Raw genomic sequence first — 20352 nt, 5'->3', positions numbered from 1 at the left:
TAATCTAGGTATTCAAAATCTTAATTAAGTAAGGAGGAGGTTTAGTTTGTTTTATAAGAGATTATAGATATAGATATAGATAGATGTTCAAATATTTGACATAAATTTGTCAAAACTTTATTGTATACCCCCTCCGGTTCCTCAGAGCCACTTTCTCACTCAACTTATTTAGAGGCTCATCAAAACGTACACCACGGCAACGCACGGGGTCAACAACTAGTTATAAACTGATAATTAAAACATTCTAGAATAAAAAATGACTCAAAATAAATATCTATATAATATTAAAAAATTCATAATACAACACTAGATTTTTATATTTTAGACATATATTTAAACTTAGCAAATTAATCATATAGTCAAAAGAAACGGATCAAAAAGAAACATGACAGAAAATTTGCAACCAATTCTACGTTAGCTTTTTCCACAATCAAATCCCTTAATCATTGCACAAAACCAATACCTAGAATTAATCAAAACACACAAAGTTATTTTAACAAAGCAATATAACTAGTAGTCTAGTATTACACGGCAAACATGGTCCACGTCAAAAGTCCAGACGCACCGAAATGACCTGCATTGATATATTAATTAAGGAAAATAACTACCCCTCATTAACAAAATAGCTTAAAAATCCTCCTAACACTTAACACTTGATATACACTAATTTTCTCCCCTAATTTTGCCCATTAAGGGCTAATCATTTCCCATTAATTAATTAACTAATTGGCATCCCCCACTTGGCGGTTGAATTTGTTTCCTGCTAAGTCTTGTCTGGCTGCTTTTGTTTTGTAAACATGACAGAATTTTCACACACTAATTAACAGCTAGCAACCAAAAAGTTGATCAACCAACCAAGTGGCCTGAGGTTAACTTACTCCATATACATATATTCTGATTTTCGAATGATCAAGTTTTTAAGTTATAGATGAAGCATAACGTTTCTTTAGAGAAAAAGAGGAAGAGAACTTGTATTAAACAACCGTTATTCAAAGATAAACAGGTGAGAATTTGATTCTGTGTTGTGCTCACTTCGATCTTAACTATTTCTTAAACTTAGGATGCTCTTGAGTTTTTAATTTGATGTGTTTAGTTTTATTGGCTTTATATTGATGTACAAACAATAACTGTACCCAATCCCCCCTTGCATAAACGGGGTATTGCGTTTACCCAAAGGTATTTGGGTAAAGAGACCGTTTCCATAAGAACCTCTAGCCAAACGGGGAAAAAAAATAAGTGTAAGTAAACATACCTGTCGGCTGGAAAAGTTTGAGTGGTTAATTGTTCCTATTTACTGGTGATCGTGTGTCCTCTTTTTGCCTTATAAGTTTGAGTGCCAATCATGAACAATCTTTGTCAATTGTCATGCCGGATAGGGTTTTAAAAAGACTGGTTTACTTAATTGTTATAGGGCTATTTGGGGTATACGTTCGGCACCCAAGGGTGGTACTAAGAGGGGGGCAACGGGGCAATGCCATTTTGTCATTTATTTCAAAAAATTTCATGGATATTTTAAATTTTCTTATAGGTTTTTAATATTTTACCCCCTTTTGAATATGTTTTTCATGAATTTTTTTAATTTTGTCCCCTTTGGGATTTTTTCCTGGTACCTCTTCTGTAAACACCTATGGATATTTTGGCTTGTTTCTTCACTTACAGATGAATCCATTTGTAAGACCTTTAATGGAATGTAATAGAAAAAGACTCGCTAGTTCAGCAATGGACACATATAATTCCTAAGACAGAGTCAAAGTTTGCCTTGTTTTGGTGTTTCTTTGAACGAAGTTTCATGGTGCAAAGTTTCATTGTACAATACTTCATCAGAAAACAAATGGATGGACTTTTAGGATGTAGTGTCACTTATCAAGTGAAATGTTTCATTTTTGACTAAAGAAATATTTAGTTTTATTTTGTAGAGGGATAAGTGATCCTAACATGACACTAATAGTATTTTGTTATTTGTGAACAGATTATGTCAGATAAGCCCCAGAAATCTTCAGGGTCGGTAACTTCATAAATATATTGATTATTCAAGTATGCTTTCTCTAAATTCCTTAATAACTTATGAGTATACCTGTGCATCTTAATATAGAAAAGGAAAAAAAACAAGGGTGTGTGATATTTACAATAATGCTGAAGATCAATATATGTGCTTGGAGCGAGCAGCAATGTTATTGGAAAGTTTAGATGCCAAGTTACCTACGTTTGCCAAATGCATGCTCCCTTCTAACGTTCTCTACAGCTTTTGGTTGGTAAGAATGAAGTATAAACTATTAGATACTTAGAATTGACTAAATGGGCAGCTCAGCCGGGTTGGATAATGAGTAATTCTGTATGGGTCCAATGGGTCTTGTTGACCCGAAACACTGAATTGACCCATTCATATGTAAGTGGGTCAAAACTTCGGCTTATAATTTGACTTATTAAATTGTTATGCAACAATCTAACTTATTAATAAAATGATCTAAAAGGTCATATGTAATAAAAATACATTTTGGGTGGTTTTTGACCCATTAAAGGTCTAACTGAGCTGAATTGACCAAGTAATATGTAACAAAATTTCAGAAAAAAGTCCATTTTCTCTTTATGGAACTGATATCATTATCATGTGCCCAGATTCTTCCGACGAAATTCTGTGTTATGCATTTGCCAGACCGTGACGCAACAATTACTCTAGTAGATGAGTCTGGAAAGGAGTTCAAGACAAACTATTTGAATGTAAGGCGGGGTTTAAGTGGCGGATGGAGGGGATTTTCAGCCGCTCAAAAATTGCAACAGGGTGATATTCTATTTTTTCATCTTGTTGGAAGCTGCAAACTACAGGTAATTATGGTGGTGCTTGGGTCTTTAGCCGTTTTGCGTATTATGAAGGTTAAGAAACCAAATATAAAAGATGAACATGAATCATTTTATTGTGAAGAAATTGCGGAAACGTCTCATGCAATGGGAGTTACATCTCCTAAATTATGTCAAAAGATGGGTAAATAGTTATTTTTGTTTTAATAAATAACTGATTATCCTAAACTGATTATAATGGAAAAATCAGTTTATCATATGCAGGCTTTGGTTGTCCAAACATTACAAAGCGATTGCAGCTATTCAGTTTTAAAATTCAAACCCAAACACCCACTATATTTTTCTTTGAGAAAATGTATTTAATGTGATTGTTTGAACATATGCATACATTTCTTGTACAATTAGTACGACTGCTCATTTAACATATTTGTCATATGATAATTTCACTAGACTAGTGTTAATGTGTGCTTACACCAGCTCTTTTGTAGGTGCATATAGTAAGAAGATATGGCTTAGAAGCTGTAGAAGCCGCTGTTTGTCTAATGGAAATGCACCCTCGTGTTAAAAGAACAAGATTGTTGACCTCAGGTACCTATGAACAGTTTTTAGTTATCCCTTCTTGAGTTTGTCTTACCATCCCACTAAGTGCCTTGATTCTATGTTATTAGACAAACCCCAGCAGGAAGATATTAGAAAAGTTAACAAAATGAAGAGAAGTCCAAACAAGCATATAGCCAGACCACCAAATAAATGGCCCTCTCTCGTGGAATATACAGAAGACAGTGAATGTATGTCAACTCTTATCTCGCCTTCAGATGACCATTGTGATAATAGTGGCACTGTATTCAAAGCTGACGTGTTTGAAGGTATTGAACCTCCATTTTTTCATCCATTTACTTAGAAGTGACAATATCAACCTGTTAACTTTATAAATGGGCCGATGTGGATGAAACTTATTGAAACGGGTCAAATCCATAGAAATAATGGAAAAGGTAACATGTCAAATGAGTTCCGAGTTGTTCATGGTATATTTATAGGGTTGTGATCATTTGAAAACTAAAATTTGTGTGAAAACCAAAAAACTGGCCAAACACATTGTGATTTGAAACTTAACAAAATGTGTTTATAGTTGCCCACCACCACCACTACCAATACCATTGCCGGAAATTGTGATACGATATAGGCGAAGCCCTTAATTGAACGGTTGCCCCGTTCAAGGGGCTTCGCCCTTCTCGGTAGCCTACCTCGAGGCATTTATAAAGGGGTTGGAAGCCAAACGCATATGGGAATGTTGTGGATTTGATGGGCGGCGATCCAAGAGATAGTGTGGTGGTTTGATACAGTACGGGCGTTGCCCTTACTGCCATGGCTCCGCCATGGTGTCACCGGAGGAGGAGGAGCAGAGAGAGAGAGATGATGGTGGTGGTAGGCAGCTATTGTGTTAAGTTTTAAATCATAGTGTGTTTGCCCAGTATTCTAGTTTTCACACAATTTTAGATTTAAAATGAACATTTCACTATATTTATAATGTATACATCTATTTTGCTCAAATACATATACTCCGTATTATTATTTAATCTTTATTATGATAATATGGTTTTTTTAATCCCAAGGGGCACATAGGCCTTATTGGTCAGAGGCTTCGGAATAGTAAAAACTCATGTCCAATCAGCGATAGATACAATGTAGCATGGTTGGTTTTAGAGGAGTGGACTTTGCGATGCAGACCAGCTCCAATGGTCAGTTTTATGGTTCCATAAAACCGGGTTCAGTTTTATGCCATTGGACCTTCCCTTTTATCTTCATTTTTATATACATAACATGGGTATATATTTCTTAGGTGTTTTTATGTGTTCTTGATTAAAACGTGGGGTTATAAAGTTGAGGTATAAAACTGCAGGGTTGAAAGCAAAAAGTGGGGACACTATAAAACTGAGATATGTGATAAAACTGGGAATAGGTCATGTTTTTCCCACTATGGGCCAGGTTTTATAGGGGGCATTATGGGCCTAGGTCTTTCTACAATATACATACGTATAATACTTTACATTGTCAGCTATCAATGGTTTGCAAAATATAGTTCATTTACTTATATATACATTTTGTAAAACAGTTAAAAAGTGTTTTGGGTCAACTTGACTCGTTTCAACCCACACTAGAACTTCCCCGTTTTGATATTTACTTATTATTACCTGTAGTTCACTGCTTTATGTTACCAACTCTTATATTTAGCGTTTAGGTTATGCGGGTCTTGTACTCGCCTGTATGACTCAACAACAAAAAGTAAGTATAGTAGGTGGTCCGGTAAGCATAAAAGGTGATGTTGATAAAGGAGAGGGCGTAATAACGGATAAACTGGTAAAACCGTGAAAGTGATATAACTCATCTATGCATCATGTCACTGATCTTGGTAATGTCATCTTCATGTAGGTTCTACCTCGAAATCAAGCAATGGGTCACTGCTTGATGAGCAAGGCTGTTATGCACTAAATTTGGGTTATCAAAACAAAATCAACTTCGGGCCAACTACCCAAAGGAGATATACTCCTACGGTTGCAACCTAAACGAAAAGCTACATATGCGAATCAAGTTTTGCAAGTTCAAATAGGAAGGGTTGTATCTTTTTAGATCGATATTACAAGAAACAAAAGAAATGCATACATAACTTTCTAGATATGAAATAGATTTCAAAGTATAGCAGCCTTTACATGCACGTTTCTCTATGGACCGGGCTTAATCTTGGCCTTATATATGCTGTCAGCTGACTAATGGGCTTAATCTTGGCCTTATATATTGCTATCTATTGACAAATGGGCTCAAAGCCTCAAATCCTTGATGTTTTATGTTTATTCTTCCTACAATATGGTTTAAGTTGACAAAACAGGTTGCAGGATATGTATGTAGAACAGTAGAAGTATGCAAAACTTGTAACTATAATATATGCTATCGTAATTGAACCCATCACCAACAAAATCAATTGCATTAATATCGAAATCAGACCCACCACTACTCAAACCAAAAACATGGCCATCCACGTCAATACCACCACAATTGATATCGTCTATAAATCAAGTTGACAAAAGGAAGGAAACTTATGACATAGGTTCGATGTTGGTCTTGTATACAAATTGAACAAAAAAGAATGTTATACTTTTAGCCCAAAAGAGAAAAAAAATCAGATATTTTGAATTAAAAGAGAAAAAAAAGTCAGATTTTTTGAATTAGGGGGTCTTCGGGTTAGCTTATCTGATATGTTTATTGACTTATTTGTTTACAAAAGTAAGATAAGCTCATTTTGATATTTGCTCATTAGTTTATTCAAACCCATTTTCATAAGTCACATTTATCTAGCTTATTTGGCTCATTTGAAGATCCACCATAATAATTTACATTACTTATATCCAAATGATTAGCTCAATGGTTAGAAAAAAAACTTTGAGAAGGACATAAGGAAGTCCCTTTATGAGGGTTTGGCTTGGGTTTACCCAGGTTCAAGTCTGAAGGGACAGGGTTTACACCTATTAATCGTCGTGCCTTCGAACGGATTAGTAGGGGGTTTTGCCCCCATCGTGTATTTGAAATAGGCATTTCTACTTCGAGGGAGCTCTCTAGCGCGGATCCGGTTAAGACAACATATGCTAGATCTCTCGCTGTCAAATCGCGACACGAAGTTTTTAGCAAAATTCACCTTTCCAAAAAAAAAACTTGTATCCAAATGCTAAAAAACAACTTCCTAGTTTAATCAAGTATAAGTCTTAAATTGCTTATTCGTAATAAGCATAAGCTCAAAACATAAGCTATTAAGCTAATCTAATTGTGCTAGACTGCTAGTTGACTTTTAATGCATAAAAGTTACAAGAAAGAGAGTTTTGATGAGAAACGTTAAATTAGAAAAGTGGAAGGGGCCAAATGTAATACTAAAATAAATCGACGTATATAAAATCTGGAAAAGCACAGGGACGGTGAATGATATTCGAATTTGTTCAGGGTTTAGTTGGTAAATTTGCACAAAGACCAAGACACAATTTGAAAGTTTGAAACCTTCAAAAAGTGCCGCCCAACCAGTCCAGTGGCCACTGACCCTTTGATTTCCAATCTTCTTTGTCTTAATCATTTCTAGCAAGCAAATCCTTTTTTATTTATTTATAAATAAATAAAAATCAGAAATGGTGGCACCAAAGAAAAAAGTGTCTGAAAACTATGAAGAATCCAGGAATAAAAGAATGGAAGAAAACAAGAAGAAGTTGGAAGATTTAAAACTCACTTCTTTAGCTCTTTCTCTCAAACTCACTTCAACTCCTAATAAATCTTCAGTAACCTTTTTTATTTTTCTATACATTTTTTATAACTATTTTGGAGTTAATGTCTTCTGATTAATTAAGAGTTGTAGACTTGTAGTGAAGTTTAATGGGTTTTTTTTTTTCCTGGTTAAAAATTGCAGATGAAGAAGGTGAAGAGGACACCTCGAAAGCCGCTGGATCTGTCTACTGTGAGAAGGTCTAGTCGGGTCGTGAAGAAGCCACCGGCAATTTACAAAGAAGTACAATCATTTCTTCCCATCTATATTATTATTAATATTAATATAATTTTCTGTATTGTCTATTTGCTAGCTGTTATATATATTGGAGCTGAAAATGGTACATGAAAATGAAATGGTAGTTACTAGTTAGCAACTATATATGTTATCAAACAAAGTTTTATTCAACTTGTTAGTCGCGGAGAACCACTAGACTGTTAAATTTTGTATTTTTATGCTTGTTTATTTGTGTTCTTTTACCAAGTTTGCGTAAGAATAGCAAAATTGATAGACGTTGATATTTGAAAATTGGACGTAGTAGTTACTCATTGTAAATCATGAAGATGGCTCTTGATCTATAAGAAGCATCATGTAGCCTCATTTTTTATTTACTTTGATCGTGCGATTTAAATGGAATGAATGCCTTTAAGTTGCAACTTAGAATTGATCATGTGCATCTTATAGTAAAAAGGTTTGTTTAAAAGTATTGCATAATGGCAGATCTGATGGATGTGTGGAACTTCTTATCCTTTAGTCCTAATTCTTTTAGTGCTTTTGCTTCTTTTTTAACTTAATTAGCATATACAACCGCTAACAACCAAATATGGAGATTAAAGTAATATCGCATAACTAAGTTGACACATTAAGCAATTTTTGGGTTAACATGTTGGATCAGTTTTTTTTTATAACTTCATACTATGGTTCCTCAGAGGGTTATATTTTTCTTATTTTTTTCCATCTTTAAATCTCAATGCTGAATGATATTTTTTGAATGTTATCACAGGAGCCTATTGAGATTTTGGGAAGGCGTAGGAGGTAATTAAGTATATTGTCCATTTGTCCTTGCTATGTTTCTCTTTTAATTTGACCAACCTTGTAATTTGATGCATGTGTTCGTGGTGATATTTATCAGTTATGGCAACAAAGTAAGGGATTTATCAAATCGGGTATATGCTTCTGATGAAGATAGAGAGTATGCTTCAGGGAGAGCAGACGAACTGCACTCCACTCTGCAACCTGGTTTCCCGAGCTTTGTAAAACCAATGCTTCAATCCCATGTTTCGGGTGGATTTTGGCTGGTGAGATCAAAAGGGAATATCATATCCAATGTTTCCATGATTATGTAACCTATTGTAATATAGATGATAGAATCTTGAAATTGCTAAATGTAATAGACCTTGGGTTTGCATTTAACATGTGGATATGGTTCGTGTTAGGGTCTTCCCATCCATTTCAAGAAACATCTTCCTAAACGTGATGAGATAATGACTTTGGTTGATGAGGATGGGGACGACTGGAAAGCAAAGTACCTTCCCAGAAAGACAGGACTCAGTGGCGGATGGAAAGGGTTTGCTGAAGATCATAAGTTACTTGATGGAGATGCACTAGTTTTCCAACTCATCAAACCGACAGTTTTTAAGGTTATACACACTCTCTTTAATACATGATCAATTGATCTCTAATGATTTCGGTATGCGACCAACAATACTAGAGTCTCAATAACCTGATTTTCCTTTTCTCTGGGAAGCTGCTGATCCATTCTGTATTTGAATGAAGGTTTACATAATAAGAGTGAATCAAGCCGATGATAGTGACAATGTTTGAGAAGTGACAACAGTTGATCGTGTTAGCAGGTAGACAATAAGTAGTAGTTCTTAATCTGTTTTGATTAAAGTAATCATAGATTCTTGAGAGTTATATAACTATCGTTCCTTTGCATGATCACGTTAGCAGGTAGGGATATCATGTTTTTGCTGGTTAGATGGAACAGAACTCATTCCGGACTTAATGGCATATGCAAGTGCATCTTTCTTAGTCATTGAACTTATTTTTTGTCATATTGAATGGCTGAGAAAGAACTTATAAACTATGGCTTGTGGATCAATGGCGAGAGACGGTAGATCATTAATCACTTGTCAGCTGGGTCAGTCTATTTTAAGTTAAATGTGATTGTTCTAGTTATTTGAACATGTCATCAAACATTAATGGTGTGATTAACTAGAAATTCACCTAATTTTTTCTCATGCTTTTTAGTACTCATTTAGAAAACAAATATCTGAATGACGTCGAAAAGCTTAAAAATAATTATTATCTCCTGGATATGAACTTTTATTTCTAATGATTCAACAATTCCAAACAGTTCTCATACGTGTTGTTTTTAGCATTCTTCATAAAGAAGAGGAAACTGAAATACTATGCTTACTAAAAGATAAACATAGTAAAAAAATATCATGACGATGATAAATTGAGTATAATCTAGACTCATTACTAATAGGTATAAGTTAAAAGGATAAGGTTTACTCATTACTATTAGAGTAATAGGTATAAGTAAAAGGATAAGGTTTACACCATTTTCTTAGTTTGGCCATTTTCTCTTCAGCCCTAAGTTGTTAACATAGGGAGGTTTCGTATCTGATTCCTCTTGTATTTGTGTTGTCAAGCGATACATCTGTTTTCGTCTTGTGTAGAAAATAAATTGAATGGATTTAAATGCTAATTAAGTTACATATATGTTCATAACTAGATATATCATGAGCTTGCATGTTTTCGGATTACTTGAAGAACAATAAATGGATCAATCTTAGAGCTTAAGTGACAAACTTGCAAGGAGGATCGTCACATACACATAAACCACCGATCTAACATTTGAGATTCTGTTCATTCCATGTACTTTTCTTTCCAAATGATAACCTAGCTTGTGTCCACTAAAATCCAAATCATAATCATAACTAAAATATATATTTGCCTTTTATTGACTAATTTTATGCATAAAAAATATATATATAAACAGAATTTATTTTGTCATGGATTTACATGTAATTGATTATGTACTAAAAAGGTAAAAACCAAAGATTAAATATAAAATAAATAGATATAATAAATTTGCTATAAATACTAGCACGTTACCCGCGCAAAGCAGCGATGGTCGTGGCGGTGACGATGTAATTGTACAGGCGATTGTTGGTGGTAGATGAAGCGTGAATTGATGTAGATTATTGATGTAAATGGTTAATGAAGATATTTTCAAAAATAAATGATTGATAGTGTAATTTAATCATTAATGTTAAGGGTAGTGTAAGTGAAAATATTAAACATTTTAAAGATGGTAAATGAAAATATTACATGGCAGGGCATTTTAGACATTTCCCCGCATGTAACTTTCAACATGGAGGGTATTTTCTTTAATTAGTAGAATAGATAAAATGAAGTGAAAAAGGTATAGTTTTGGGTTTTATAATAAGAAAAGTTTGTTTTCGAAAAACCAAACCCATCGGTTTGGATAGGATTATGTTTTTTTGACCCCTTAAAACTTGGGAGTCTAGTTTTGGTAAGTCATGCATCTTAAAAACTAGACGAATACTCGCGCAATGCGGCGGTGTAAACGGTAACGGTGGCGACTTGTAATGGTAACGGCGGCGAGTAAGATGAATAATACTTGGAATTGATATAAAATAGTTAATGTGATTTAAGGAGTTAATGAAGGTCATTTTATAAATATTTTAAGAGATTTCAAAAATAGAATACCTATTTTGTTTTATAAGTACTTTTAGATTTAGATATAGATAATTACACAATATTGACACATGTTGTTTTTATTGAAACTGCGACCTAACTAAATTTTTTAATTATCATATAAAAGTATACAAATATTTATACTTTAGTTATTTACTATAAATAGGAATAATGAATATGCTTCTACTAGCATGTATCATACATGTTTTTCCAGTCACAAATTATTTAAAAAATATTAAACATTAAGCCATATGATTGAAATTAATGTTTAAATTTTTAAAAAATGGTGAGAGAAAACATGTATGATACAAGCTACTAAAAGTATATTAATTATTCATATTCATTATTCCCATAAAAGTAATAATAAACCAATCATATACATACAGAAAAACAATTAAAAACAGGCCGGAGGATATGCTAGACCTCGAACCAGCGACCTGGCGTAAATAAACGTAACTTATTTCCGTCGGGTCAAAAGGAATAGCTTTAAAATAACCCTAACATCATCAATATATATAAAACATAGATAGATAGATATAGTTAGTTGCAAATCAGCCTATCGCAAACTTGCAACCGTCACCGCGCCACAGGGTTCCTACTCTCACCCCCTCGCTTTATCTCCTTCATATTCGGTTCGTCATATTAATTTTTTTTTTTTTTTTTTTGCACTCTATACATACTTATACTTGAATATAATACAATATAATAATCGTAATTAAACTTGAATAAACCCTAGCTAGGTGTTACCTCCAGTTATTATTGTTAATTACTTGTAATAGCAATATATGTATATGTATATATACACACACACAAGGTTCATGGTAAGTATGTATACTAAGTGTTTGCTAATATGCCTGTGCTACTACTTTACAGAGTTTTTCTTATTTGATGCTTTTTTAATTAAAAAAAAAAAAACTGGTGCATTAGTAGTATTTGGTGCGTGTGAGTTGGATCTAAAAAGTATGTTTATAGTCAACTTTATAATGGCGTCAAAAGTTGTTAGTTTTGTCAGTTTTTTTAGTATATGAAATGTCTGGTTTAGCAGGCTATATGTTAGTTTTTCTTTCAAATTAGAGAATGTTGCCTGGTTTGGTGTTGAGCTGCTAACATGGTGACTGGTTTCTATAGGACCATAGCACGATGTTTTATAGATTATCGAGAATGATTTTTGATAAAACGGTCATATTAGGATTTTTTCTGATTAGACGATGGACCTTAAATGCGGATGTTTGTAGGTTTGATGATGTTAGCATTTCTAACCGATGTGATTTATTGAACGTTAACATACCCCCAAGTTATAATTTTAATTGTGTTATGTGTTAAGAGTTGACTATTAGGATTTGCTTCACTTTATTTTCTTTCTGAATTCTTGTTCACCGGTTCTTCTTTTTCTGTTCTTGTAATTGTTTGTCTTGGTTTTCTGTCTGGTTCAAGATTTCAGTCTTCGAATCCATATCCCGTTTCTTGTTCCTGTTGAAGTCCAGGTTCCCTTTTCTTGTTCCGGTTTTATGTTCTTGATTTCAGTGTAAGATTCTTGTTCCATCCCCCAGATAGCATTCTCAACTCTTTTCTCCTTATTCCCAATTTCTGTTTGAGGCTGGTTCTTATTTCTGATTTCTATCTTTAATTCGAGTACCTATTCTATATCAGGTTCTCTAGTATTTACCTTCAATCTTGCACTTGTTTCATAAATGAAGTTCCTATTTCGTAATGGTCTTTTATCTCTAGCAATTATTGTCCTGTCTTGGAGATACCAATTAAACTGAACCCAGCTCAATGAATTATGTTTGTTCAAACAATCTAATTTCTCAATGAAGTATCTTTGGTCAAAGTGTTCAATATATCGGTCGACTAAAGATCCTTCAAGCCCTATAAACCAGGAATGGAAGCTCTACGATAGGGGAATGTGTCTCCCTGTGGAGAACCATGTGAACCCAAGTCCTGATTATCGATCAGAACTACCCTATGACAAAGATGCTGTTGGAGCACTTGCAGACTTTCTTCTCAACCAATGAATCCTGTCCCATACTCACTAGGTGCTTGGGTTTTATTTCAACTTCGAGTAAGGTGACTCAAATTTGATGAAGCATGGGTTATGGAAGTTATCTGAGGAGGAGCCTTTGGCTAAAGGGGACACAATGACATTTATTTCAGGCTTGTCTCTCACATTCGCTAGTGCATGTCATCTGCTGCCGAGTCACATAGCTTCTAAGTCCTAGGCATCCGAGTGCCGTCTGTCTCGGGAGATGTACTTGAGCAACCCACCATCACAGTTACTTGGGACTAACGTATTGGCATTTGCAACCTAAAATGCTACAAATGCTGGAAGATACAAGAAGATGTCGTGTTCATATTGCAAATATTATGGACACAACTGAGTATAACTGTCTGAACTGTCCACCCGGATCCCAGCTACCTCATCGTTTCCCACCCACTCCTAGTACCAATACAACACAGTCTGGAATAAAAAAATGAATTAGTTGATTTGCTCAAGATCTGAGTACAAGTTGCGCATTATTTACATCACTGCTCTAACTTTAGGAGTGTTAGATATACCTATCTGGATTTATTTCAGTTTACTTTCTTTCCTTGTTTGTCTAGGTTAGGTCTTGGTATCGGTAGTTAGTTTTTTTTTTTTTTTCCTATTATGCTAGTCTCTGTATCTTGTATAAATAAACATAACACGAATTAGTTTATTTGAATCTGATCGCGTTATATATATCTTTTATTGTCGTATTTCAGATCTACTTTTTAACGAATCAACATGGATTTTGATTTAGATGATTTACTCTCAAGTGATGCTGCAAATAATGGTATATGAATGTGTTTTCTTTCTCTTCCTTATCTCTCTTTAATTTATAATCCACCTTCTTAATGCTTCGAAGTTTAATCGCAGTTATTATTGATCTGTTACAGCAAAAGCTGGTGCAAAGTTTCAACCCAAAGCTAAGCCAAAACCCAAACCCAAACCAAAACCTAAAACCCAACCAGATGCAAATTCTGGACCAACTCCTTCAAAACAGTTTGCCGAGGCTGTTTCTAATGCAGCTGATGTGTTTCTAAGCAGGACCGAAGAGGAACTGCCTGGAAATGATGTCAACCAAATTTCTGCAAATATCCATGATAATCCGCAGTCTTCTTCTAAAAAGTCACAGGAAGAGGTGGGTAAATTCTATCTTAAACTGTCATGCTATCAATTACCACATTTGTCTAATATTCCTTCAGGATTGCACACAGAATGCTGAATCATCTGTTACAGCGGAATCACTCAATAACTTACTTCCTGTATCTGCAACGGAAACAGGTTAGTTGAAGGGGTTTGTAAGTAGCACTAATTCTGTTAAACGTATTGAAACAAGAATGTTTATGATTTCATCTTATAAGTCTATGGTTGCATATAATCTCTTGATTTTATATACTGTTTTATTGTGTTGCATCATTCCTATTACTATCGATGGTTTGCTTCCTTAAAAACATTTGGTAGAACCATGAGTTAGTGCTAGTGAGGTTCGATTAAAACTTGTCATATGCTATGTCTTGGAGATTTCTGAAACTGATATTCTTGTTGGAGCTCTACCAGACTGTTTAAGCTTTTGTAAAACTTGGCCATGTTTCTCTTTATATTTTGGGAAATCGCGTTCATGACACAAATACACACGAGTGCATCCTATAAGCCAATATGCTTTGACCACATTCAAGATTGTACAAATACAGTTATAAAACATGTAACCAATTCCCTGAAAGTTAGCACAATGCAACAGTTGTTATATGTGAACACTTATCTATGAATTTTTTATGATGCAGTGACTTCGCCGCCATCCGTAGAGACACCAACTGAACATGTGCACATAGATGGGAATCTAGAAAGGGGACCTCCGGATCCTAATTTGATCAATAATATCGATACTTGCACAAACTTAGATAGTTTTACTCAGCTAGATCCTTTAACAGAAGGAGAAGCTATAATTTATAATGACAATGTAGACTTCCAGATAAGAAATTTTCCATCAGGATCAAAGGTAAAAACATTGTTTTTTGTTTTTCCTTTCACATCAAAAACAATATTAGTAAACTTTTCTACTAACTAATAATTTTTAAGCGTCTCCAAATTCAGGATACAGAAAATTGGGAATCTTTTGACATTTTGTCTCCGTCAAAAACATGCTCAGGTACACCAATATACTCATTTGTGTCTTGAATTGGGTGATGGTTTGATTTGGTATATGTTTAATTTATAACAGGTCATTAATTCAAATGGGTAAAATAAGGAAGCGAGTCAAATGGGTTAAAACATGACCAAAGTTGCATGAAGGGTAACTTTGATTCAACAAATCTTCTATATCATTTTATTCATTAAACTTAGTAATGAAGTTATATAAATATGGTATCCTGGTAGGTATAGATGAAACACTTAATAAGCATACAAAGTTTTGAGCCAAATGTGTTTAAGCTAAATTTATCTCGGCTCTTTCATTAATTACCTGTTTTGATCTGTTACCGAACTTGCTCAACCTACCCATATTGCCACCTTTAGCTCCATGTATAGTTTATTATGCTCTTCCTAGTAATTAGTTGGTTTCTTTACTCTGGTCATTTCAATATAGGGCCAAAGGTTTGCAAATTCAAACCAAAGCCGAAAGCACAAACTCGTAGAGTGCAACAGACTGCTGACCTTCCTGTTCTGGATTCAGTACCTGTTCAATATGAGGAAAATAATCATTCAGTTCCTTCTCAAAATAACTTTATGGAGAATGAGGTTTTTCCTTCATTTACACAAGATGAAAGTCCTGGTTTGTCATCTATCAGAGTCACTGATTCAGTTCCAACAGAGACAATTTCTGATATCCATGTGAATGAAGATCCAATAGATCTGGTAGAAAATTCACAAGTGGATTCTGAGCATCAGTCAGGTGTATCTTCAGAAAGATTAAAGGTCCCAAATAAAAGACTACAACTTATAGACGAGTCTGATGATGAAGGTATCAATGATGTACATAGAAATGAAGACAATAATAATGTTGGTAATCATGGACCGGAAAATGAAATTAAAAGTGGGAGAAAGGGGAGAAAGTCAAAGAAACCTGTTAGTAACAAGGAAAAACCTGTTAGAAAGCGTAAAAAGGTCTCTGAGGTACCAGGTGAATCGACCAAAGCACCCAAAAAGAAATTCTCTCATAGCACCCGACGAAATAAAAGACAAGGTAACTTTAGTTGCTAATGATGAACAGTTTCAATTTTGAAGTAAGTTATGAGTGGTATTTACTATTGAATCCTCTTATAGTTGACCCAAAATATCTTATAATGCCCGAGGAGGAGCTAGAGTTGCAAATGCATGATGTGCCTATGAAGGAGTTAATCAGGCTTGCGGAACATAGGGAGCGGATCGCGGTACATGCCATTTTTATTCCTTCTCCAATGTTTCATGCTTTTGGGTAATATCACTTGACACTGTATGATAATGGGGTAATAGGGCTTCTGATAAACCATACATTAACGTTCAAGTGTTATACATGTGTTAGTATGGGATTTTGCTAGATTATGCTATATACTGTTGTGAAATAGCAACGTATGTACTGGTTTGGAGATGCGGTCGTATATGAATTTCAAACGAAGTAAATGTCAAGTAGAGTGTTATATGATAGATGAATGCATTATGCTTTGAATATTCTGATCTTGTCAACAGTTGCACCATTTCTGTATTGTTATTATGATAATGACTGTTCTTTAATTCTTATGTAGTACTGGTATATACTAAAGAGATAGAGTCTTAGATGTGATCATGATGTATCATGAAGTCGTCCAGAAATCTGGAAAATTAAATTTTTTGAGTTTACTGAAGTGCTTAGTATGTTACTGTGTATTCTTAGCCGAATGTTGTCTATCTCTCATCTATCAATGGTCTTTATAATTATTTTACAGAAAAAGGAAGCATCCACATCAGCAACACATGTATCAAATCAAAGGTACTAAATCTGCGCATTATTCGTATGCAATGCTCGCGTTTTCGTTAATTAAATACCTTATATCGAGTTTACCTAAATAATCTCTCTTCCTACCAACCTCTGTGTTACATTGTTTTGCAGTTCAAGTTTTTCCAACCAGAAGAATGAAGGTGAGGCAATTGCACAGGGTAAACATGATGACGATGAACCAGAGGCGGAAAATGCCACCTTTTATAATTATCGAACCTACACAAAAATAACACCAAGAATGAAATGGTCAAAACAAGATACAGAACTCTTCTTTGAGGTACACTATTGCTTGTCACTTGCCTTATTTATCAATAACAGAAATTATTCTGAAGGAGTATATCATAATTACTGTAACAAATTACATGCTAAGTTGTATATCCAATTTGCTATATTTCATTATTTTGGTACTGAACTTTGCAGCTTTCCAAATTGTGAAGTTGTTTTTGTGTCGTGTGATCAAGTATTTTGAAATAAATTAACCGCTAATTTGGGTTTGCAAACTGCAGGCTGTTCAGCAATTTGGGACAGATCTGTCAATGATAAAAGAATTCTTCCCTGGGCGGACTCGTGAACAGATAAAATCGAAGTACAAAAAAGAAGAGCGACAGCATCCTTCGAGGCTTAATGATGCTATAACCACTCGCGCTAAAGGTCAGATTCAGATCCAAACACACTGATTCAACACCTCATTTTACAAACCCTCTGTTTAAATTTAAATAAAACCACAAAGTTACGTGTTAATCCACATCTGAACATGCACATTCATATATACAAATATGAGGAGAAAATCAAGCGGGAAGAAAGAAAAGAAAATGAAAACCTATTAAATACTGTATATGATTTCTAGTGTGTGCACGGGTAATCAAATCAAATAACATGTGTTTTTGAGAGGTTTTCAATTTTTTCTTTCGTTTAAATTTGAACCTAGACATATCTTTACTTGTGGTTTCAAAGATTAATTTTTATAGAGTTTGTAGGACAAAAAGAATTTAATCCTGATATTTTTGGACACTCGTGTTTTATTAGTTGTTATAACTCTAAGGATGAATGTGACCCCCACACGATTAGCATTCCCTACAAAGTGAAACCGAACAAGTTTTATATTTTGTTGGACAGTATTTCTGTGTAAAGGATGTTTTGGTTCCTTTTTTTATTCTCATACCACTTATGTATTTACTATTTCTTGTTTCTTCAGGTCATTCTCATTTTGAAGTTGTAATCGAGAGGCTAAAACAAGCCCAGGCAGAAAATTCTGAGAATGATGACCCAATCGATCTAATGGGAGAGGATGAGGAGGGATTGCCTACACATGACAACAATGTACCTATGACCTCTTTAATTACTTGCTTTTCTTTTACCAAGTATATAAATAAATATAAATCCTTTGTATATTACTACATATAGTGTTATATCATTATATATAGGGGGAAGGGAACATAAGGCCGTTAGACACCCAAGTTGGGTAAAAAACCCCTCACATACCTTTTTTAAACCATGAAATTCATGGGGGCCAAACATTTATTCAAAATATTAAAATATTGGTATGTGAAGAGTTTTTCACCCAAGTTGTGTGCGTCCCATACTCACTTTTCTCAGAGATGTTTTCATGCATACATTTTAATTTGTTTCGTAAATTGACTTTTCAACATCTTTCAAGAACATCATTTCTTCTTTTAATGTCTTGTTTCCAGTTATTGCTGCATTCTAAATTTCTAATGCATTAACTTGGTTTTACAGGAGGAAGCTGCGGATGCAACAAAACCTGTTCAATCAGAAAAAGAATTTAGCCAAGATACTCCTGCAGCTGCTGCAGGGAGTCCAACCAAGTCTCAAGATAGTGAAGATGACATGTTTAGATGGGATCAATATAAAAGTGATATATAAATAATAATTTTTTTAAAAATAAATCTATTAATTAAAGGCTCTTTTAGGTTGACTTGCTCTAAATTTTGTTTTCCGCTTTCTTATAGTATATAATATATAGTATAATATAATGTAATGTAACCATCATATATTAATTTTTTCCATTGGGTTGACCAAATATTTACTTTTGGTCCTCAATTTATTGGATAACAAATCATGTAGCATCATTCATTCATTCATGTAAGTTTATAGAAAGACTAAAAGCTGTACTTCCGTACCATGTGAATTGTACTTCGATTCTTATGTACTTTTTTTATCTCTTAAGAAAAAAATTTTGTTTTTTTGTTAAGTTTAATATATATGTTTTTAAATTTTTTATTTTGAGACACTATACTCTATAGTAGTGACCATGCAGCCTTGTGGGGGAAACTATTACTTATGCTGATTTTGTTATTACTGTCATATGTTCATTCGAAAAGGGACCAGTTAAATTTGTTGAAAATGACACGCTTCTGAAATACTAAAAAAAAATGACCCGTTTCATTGTACATATCAAATTCAAATATGCAACGGGTAGATTCATGAAGTTTTTAATTTTCTATTGTTAGGGTATCTGAAGATCTAATTGTGTCTTTTTCATCATGGCCATCATCCTTGACATGTAGAACTATAGGTATTAGCATAAATTATCAACTCCATACATGTATTACATAAATTATCAAGAGTTTGTAAAATAGAAATTAATATACTCAAACTCTCATGTAGAACTATAGGGAGATAATGTTTTAGGTAAAATGAAAGATAATACATGTTTATATTTTATTATTACAATACTGCTAACTGAATTTTACAGTGATAAATAACAAAGAGTGTTAGTGGAAAAGAATGGATGTTCGCAGTCAAATATCTAGAATTTGTCAATAAAAGTAAGAAACTAATAATGATTTACTTTATCATGTGTAGCTCGTCTAGTTAAAGGAGTATTTTGTAATGAGCAAAAAGGCAAACATACATCAATACATTATCACATTGAAATGGTTGTGTTTTTACTTTTTATTTTTTACGGTAGCCCATGTATTTAAGATAAACTAATCAAAATGTTATGCATTTTAGATCATAAGGAAAGAAGATTGCTCATTTAAATTATCAATTAACCACGTACATAGTTGTATACCTATCTATACATCCTATTATTTTTAATTTCAATTGCTCTTTTTTTTATAAATATTTAATCACAATTATATATTTTACCAACTAACAATACAATAAATTCATTTTTCCGAACATTGGTAACTTCCATCTTATTTTAAAAAATGAGTAATAAGTCGATTCACGACCAGTCGACCACCATTTGTTTCCGATCAAATTGTTTGATCCTGTTGTATTATGCTAATGATACGTACGCGCTAGTATTCACTCGAGCTAACAAACCATTCAATTCTATCAAGGTATAAATAAAAAATTAAAACATGGCCAGCTATTATTTATGATTTTATGATATAGTAGTAAAGTAGAGGAGCATGATGGTTCCATAGATTGCTCCTACAATTTTCTATGTAATCCAAGGGAACAATCTTCCAAAGCAGGACTACTACTACTACATTATTTTTCTTTTTTAATGTTAATCATATTGAGATCTGAACAAGATCCAAGTTTCATTGCCCCATTTTAAATATTCTATACATATTTATA

General features: G+C 33.8%; 3 protein-coding genes across 6 annotated transcripts; all 3 read left to right on the top strand.

Moving 5' to 3' along the window:
• Window positions 1-679: 679 nt before the first annotated feature.
• On the top strand, window positions 680-5639 carry LOC122595122 (B3 domain-containing protein Os06g0194400-like). Of its 3 annotated transcripts, XM_043767435.1 has the most exons (8): window positions 680-1003; window positions 1970-2001; window positions 2093-2252; window positions 2617-2823; window positions 3285-3384; window positions 3465-3662; window positions 4420-4535; window positions 5227-5369. In XM_043767435.1, the coding sequence occupies exons 1-8, from the start codon at window positions 929-931 to the stop codon at window positions 5284-5286; spliced, it is 948 nt and encodes a 315-aa protein (XP_043623370.1). In that variant the 5' UTR covers window positions 680-928; the 3' UTR covers window positions 5287-5369. The 3 variants fall into 3 exon arrangements, with proteins under 3 accessions (XP_043623370.1, XP_043623372.1, XP_043623371.1); XM_043767437.1 differs by lacking the exon at window positions 5227-5369 and having other exon boundaries at window positions 682-1003; window positions 4410-4527; XM_043767436.1 differs by lacking the exon at window positions 4420-4535 and having other exon boundaries at window positions 700-1003; window positions 5227-5639.
• A 1271-nt stretch (window positions 5640-6910) lies between these two features.
• Window positions 6911-9444, top strand: LOC122598367 (B3 domain-containing protein At3g19184-like). 2 transcript variants are annotated; one of them, XM_043770958.1, is made up of 7 exons: window positions 6911-7109; window positions 7238-7336; window positions 8097-8128; window positions 8226-8391; window positions 8530-8733; window positions 8870-8946; window positions 9047-9444. In XM_043770958.1, the coding sequence occupies exons 1-6, from the start codon at window positions 6963-6965 to the stop codon at window positions 8915-8917; spliced, it is 696 nt and encodes a 231-aa protein (XP_043626893.1). In that variant the 5' UTR covers window positions 6911-6962; the 3' UTR covers window positions 8918-8946; window positions 9047-9444. The 2 variants fall into 2 exon arrangements, with proteins under 2 accessions (XP_043626893.1, XP_043626895.1); XM_043770960.1 differs by having other exon boundaries at window positions 9044-9444.
• Window positions 9445-11367: 1923 nt separating this feature from the next.
• LOC122596221 lies at window positions 11368-19009 on the top strand. The gene is made up of 13 exons (XM_043768764.1): window positions 11368-11457; window positions 13568-13638; window positions 13742-13986; window positions 14051-14129; window positions 14630-14844; window positions 14940-14994; window positions 15430-16026; window positions 16107-16213; window positions 16745-16788; window positions 16909-17074; window positions 17304-17448; window positions 17993-18117; window positions 18535-19009. Exons 2-13 carry the CDS (start codon window positions 13590-13592, stop codon window positions 18679-18681), a joined length of 1974 nt encoding a protein of 657 aa, XP_043624699.1. The 5' UTR covers window positions 11368-11457; window positions 13568-13589; the 3' UTR covers window positions 18682-19009.
• The last annotated feature ends 1343 nt before the right edge of the window (window positions 19010-20352 follow it).

Source organism: Erigeron canadensis, chromosome 4 (assembly GCF_010389155.1).
Source record: "Erigeron canadensis isolate Cc75 chromosome 4, C_canadensis_v1, whole genome shotgun sequence".
Lineage (NCBI taxonomy): Eukaryota > Viridiplantae > Streptophyta > Magnoliopsida > Asterales > Asteraceae > Erigeron > Erigeron canadensis.
Note: the sequence above shows the minus strand (reverse complement) of the source record. Positions and strands in the feature narration are given on the sequence as shown.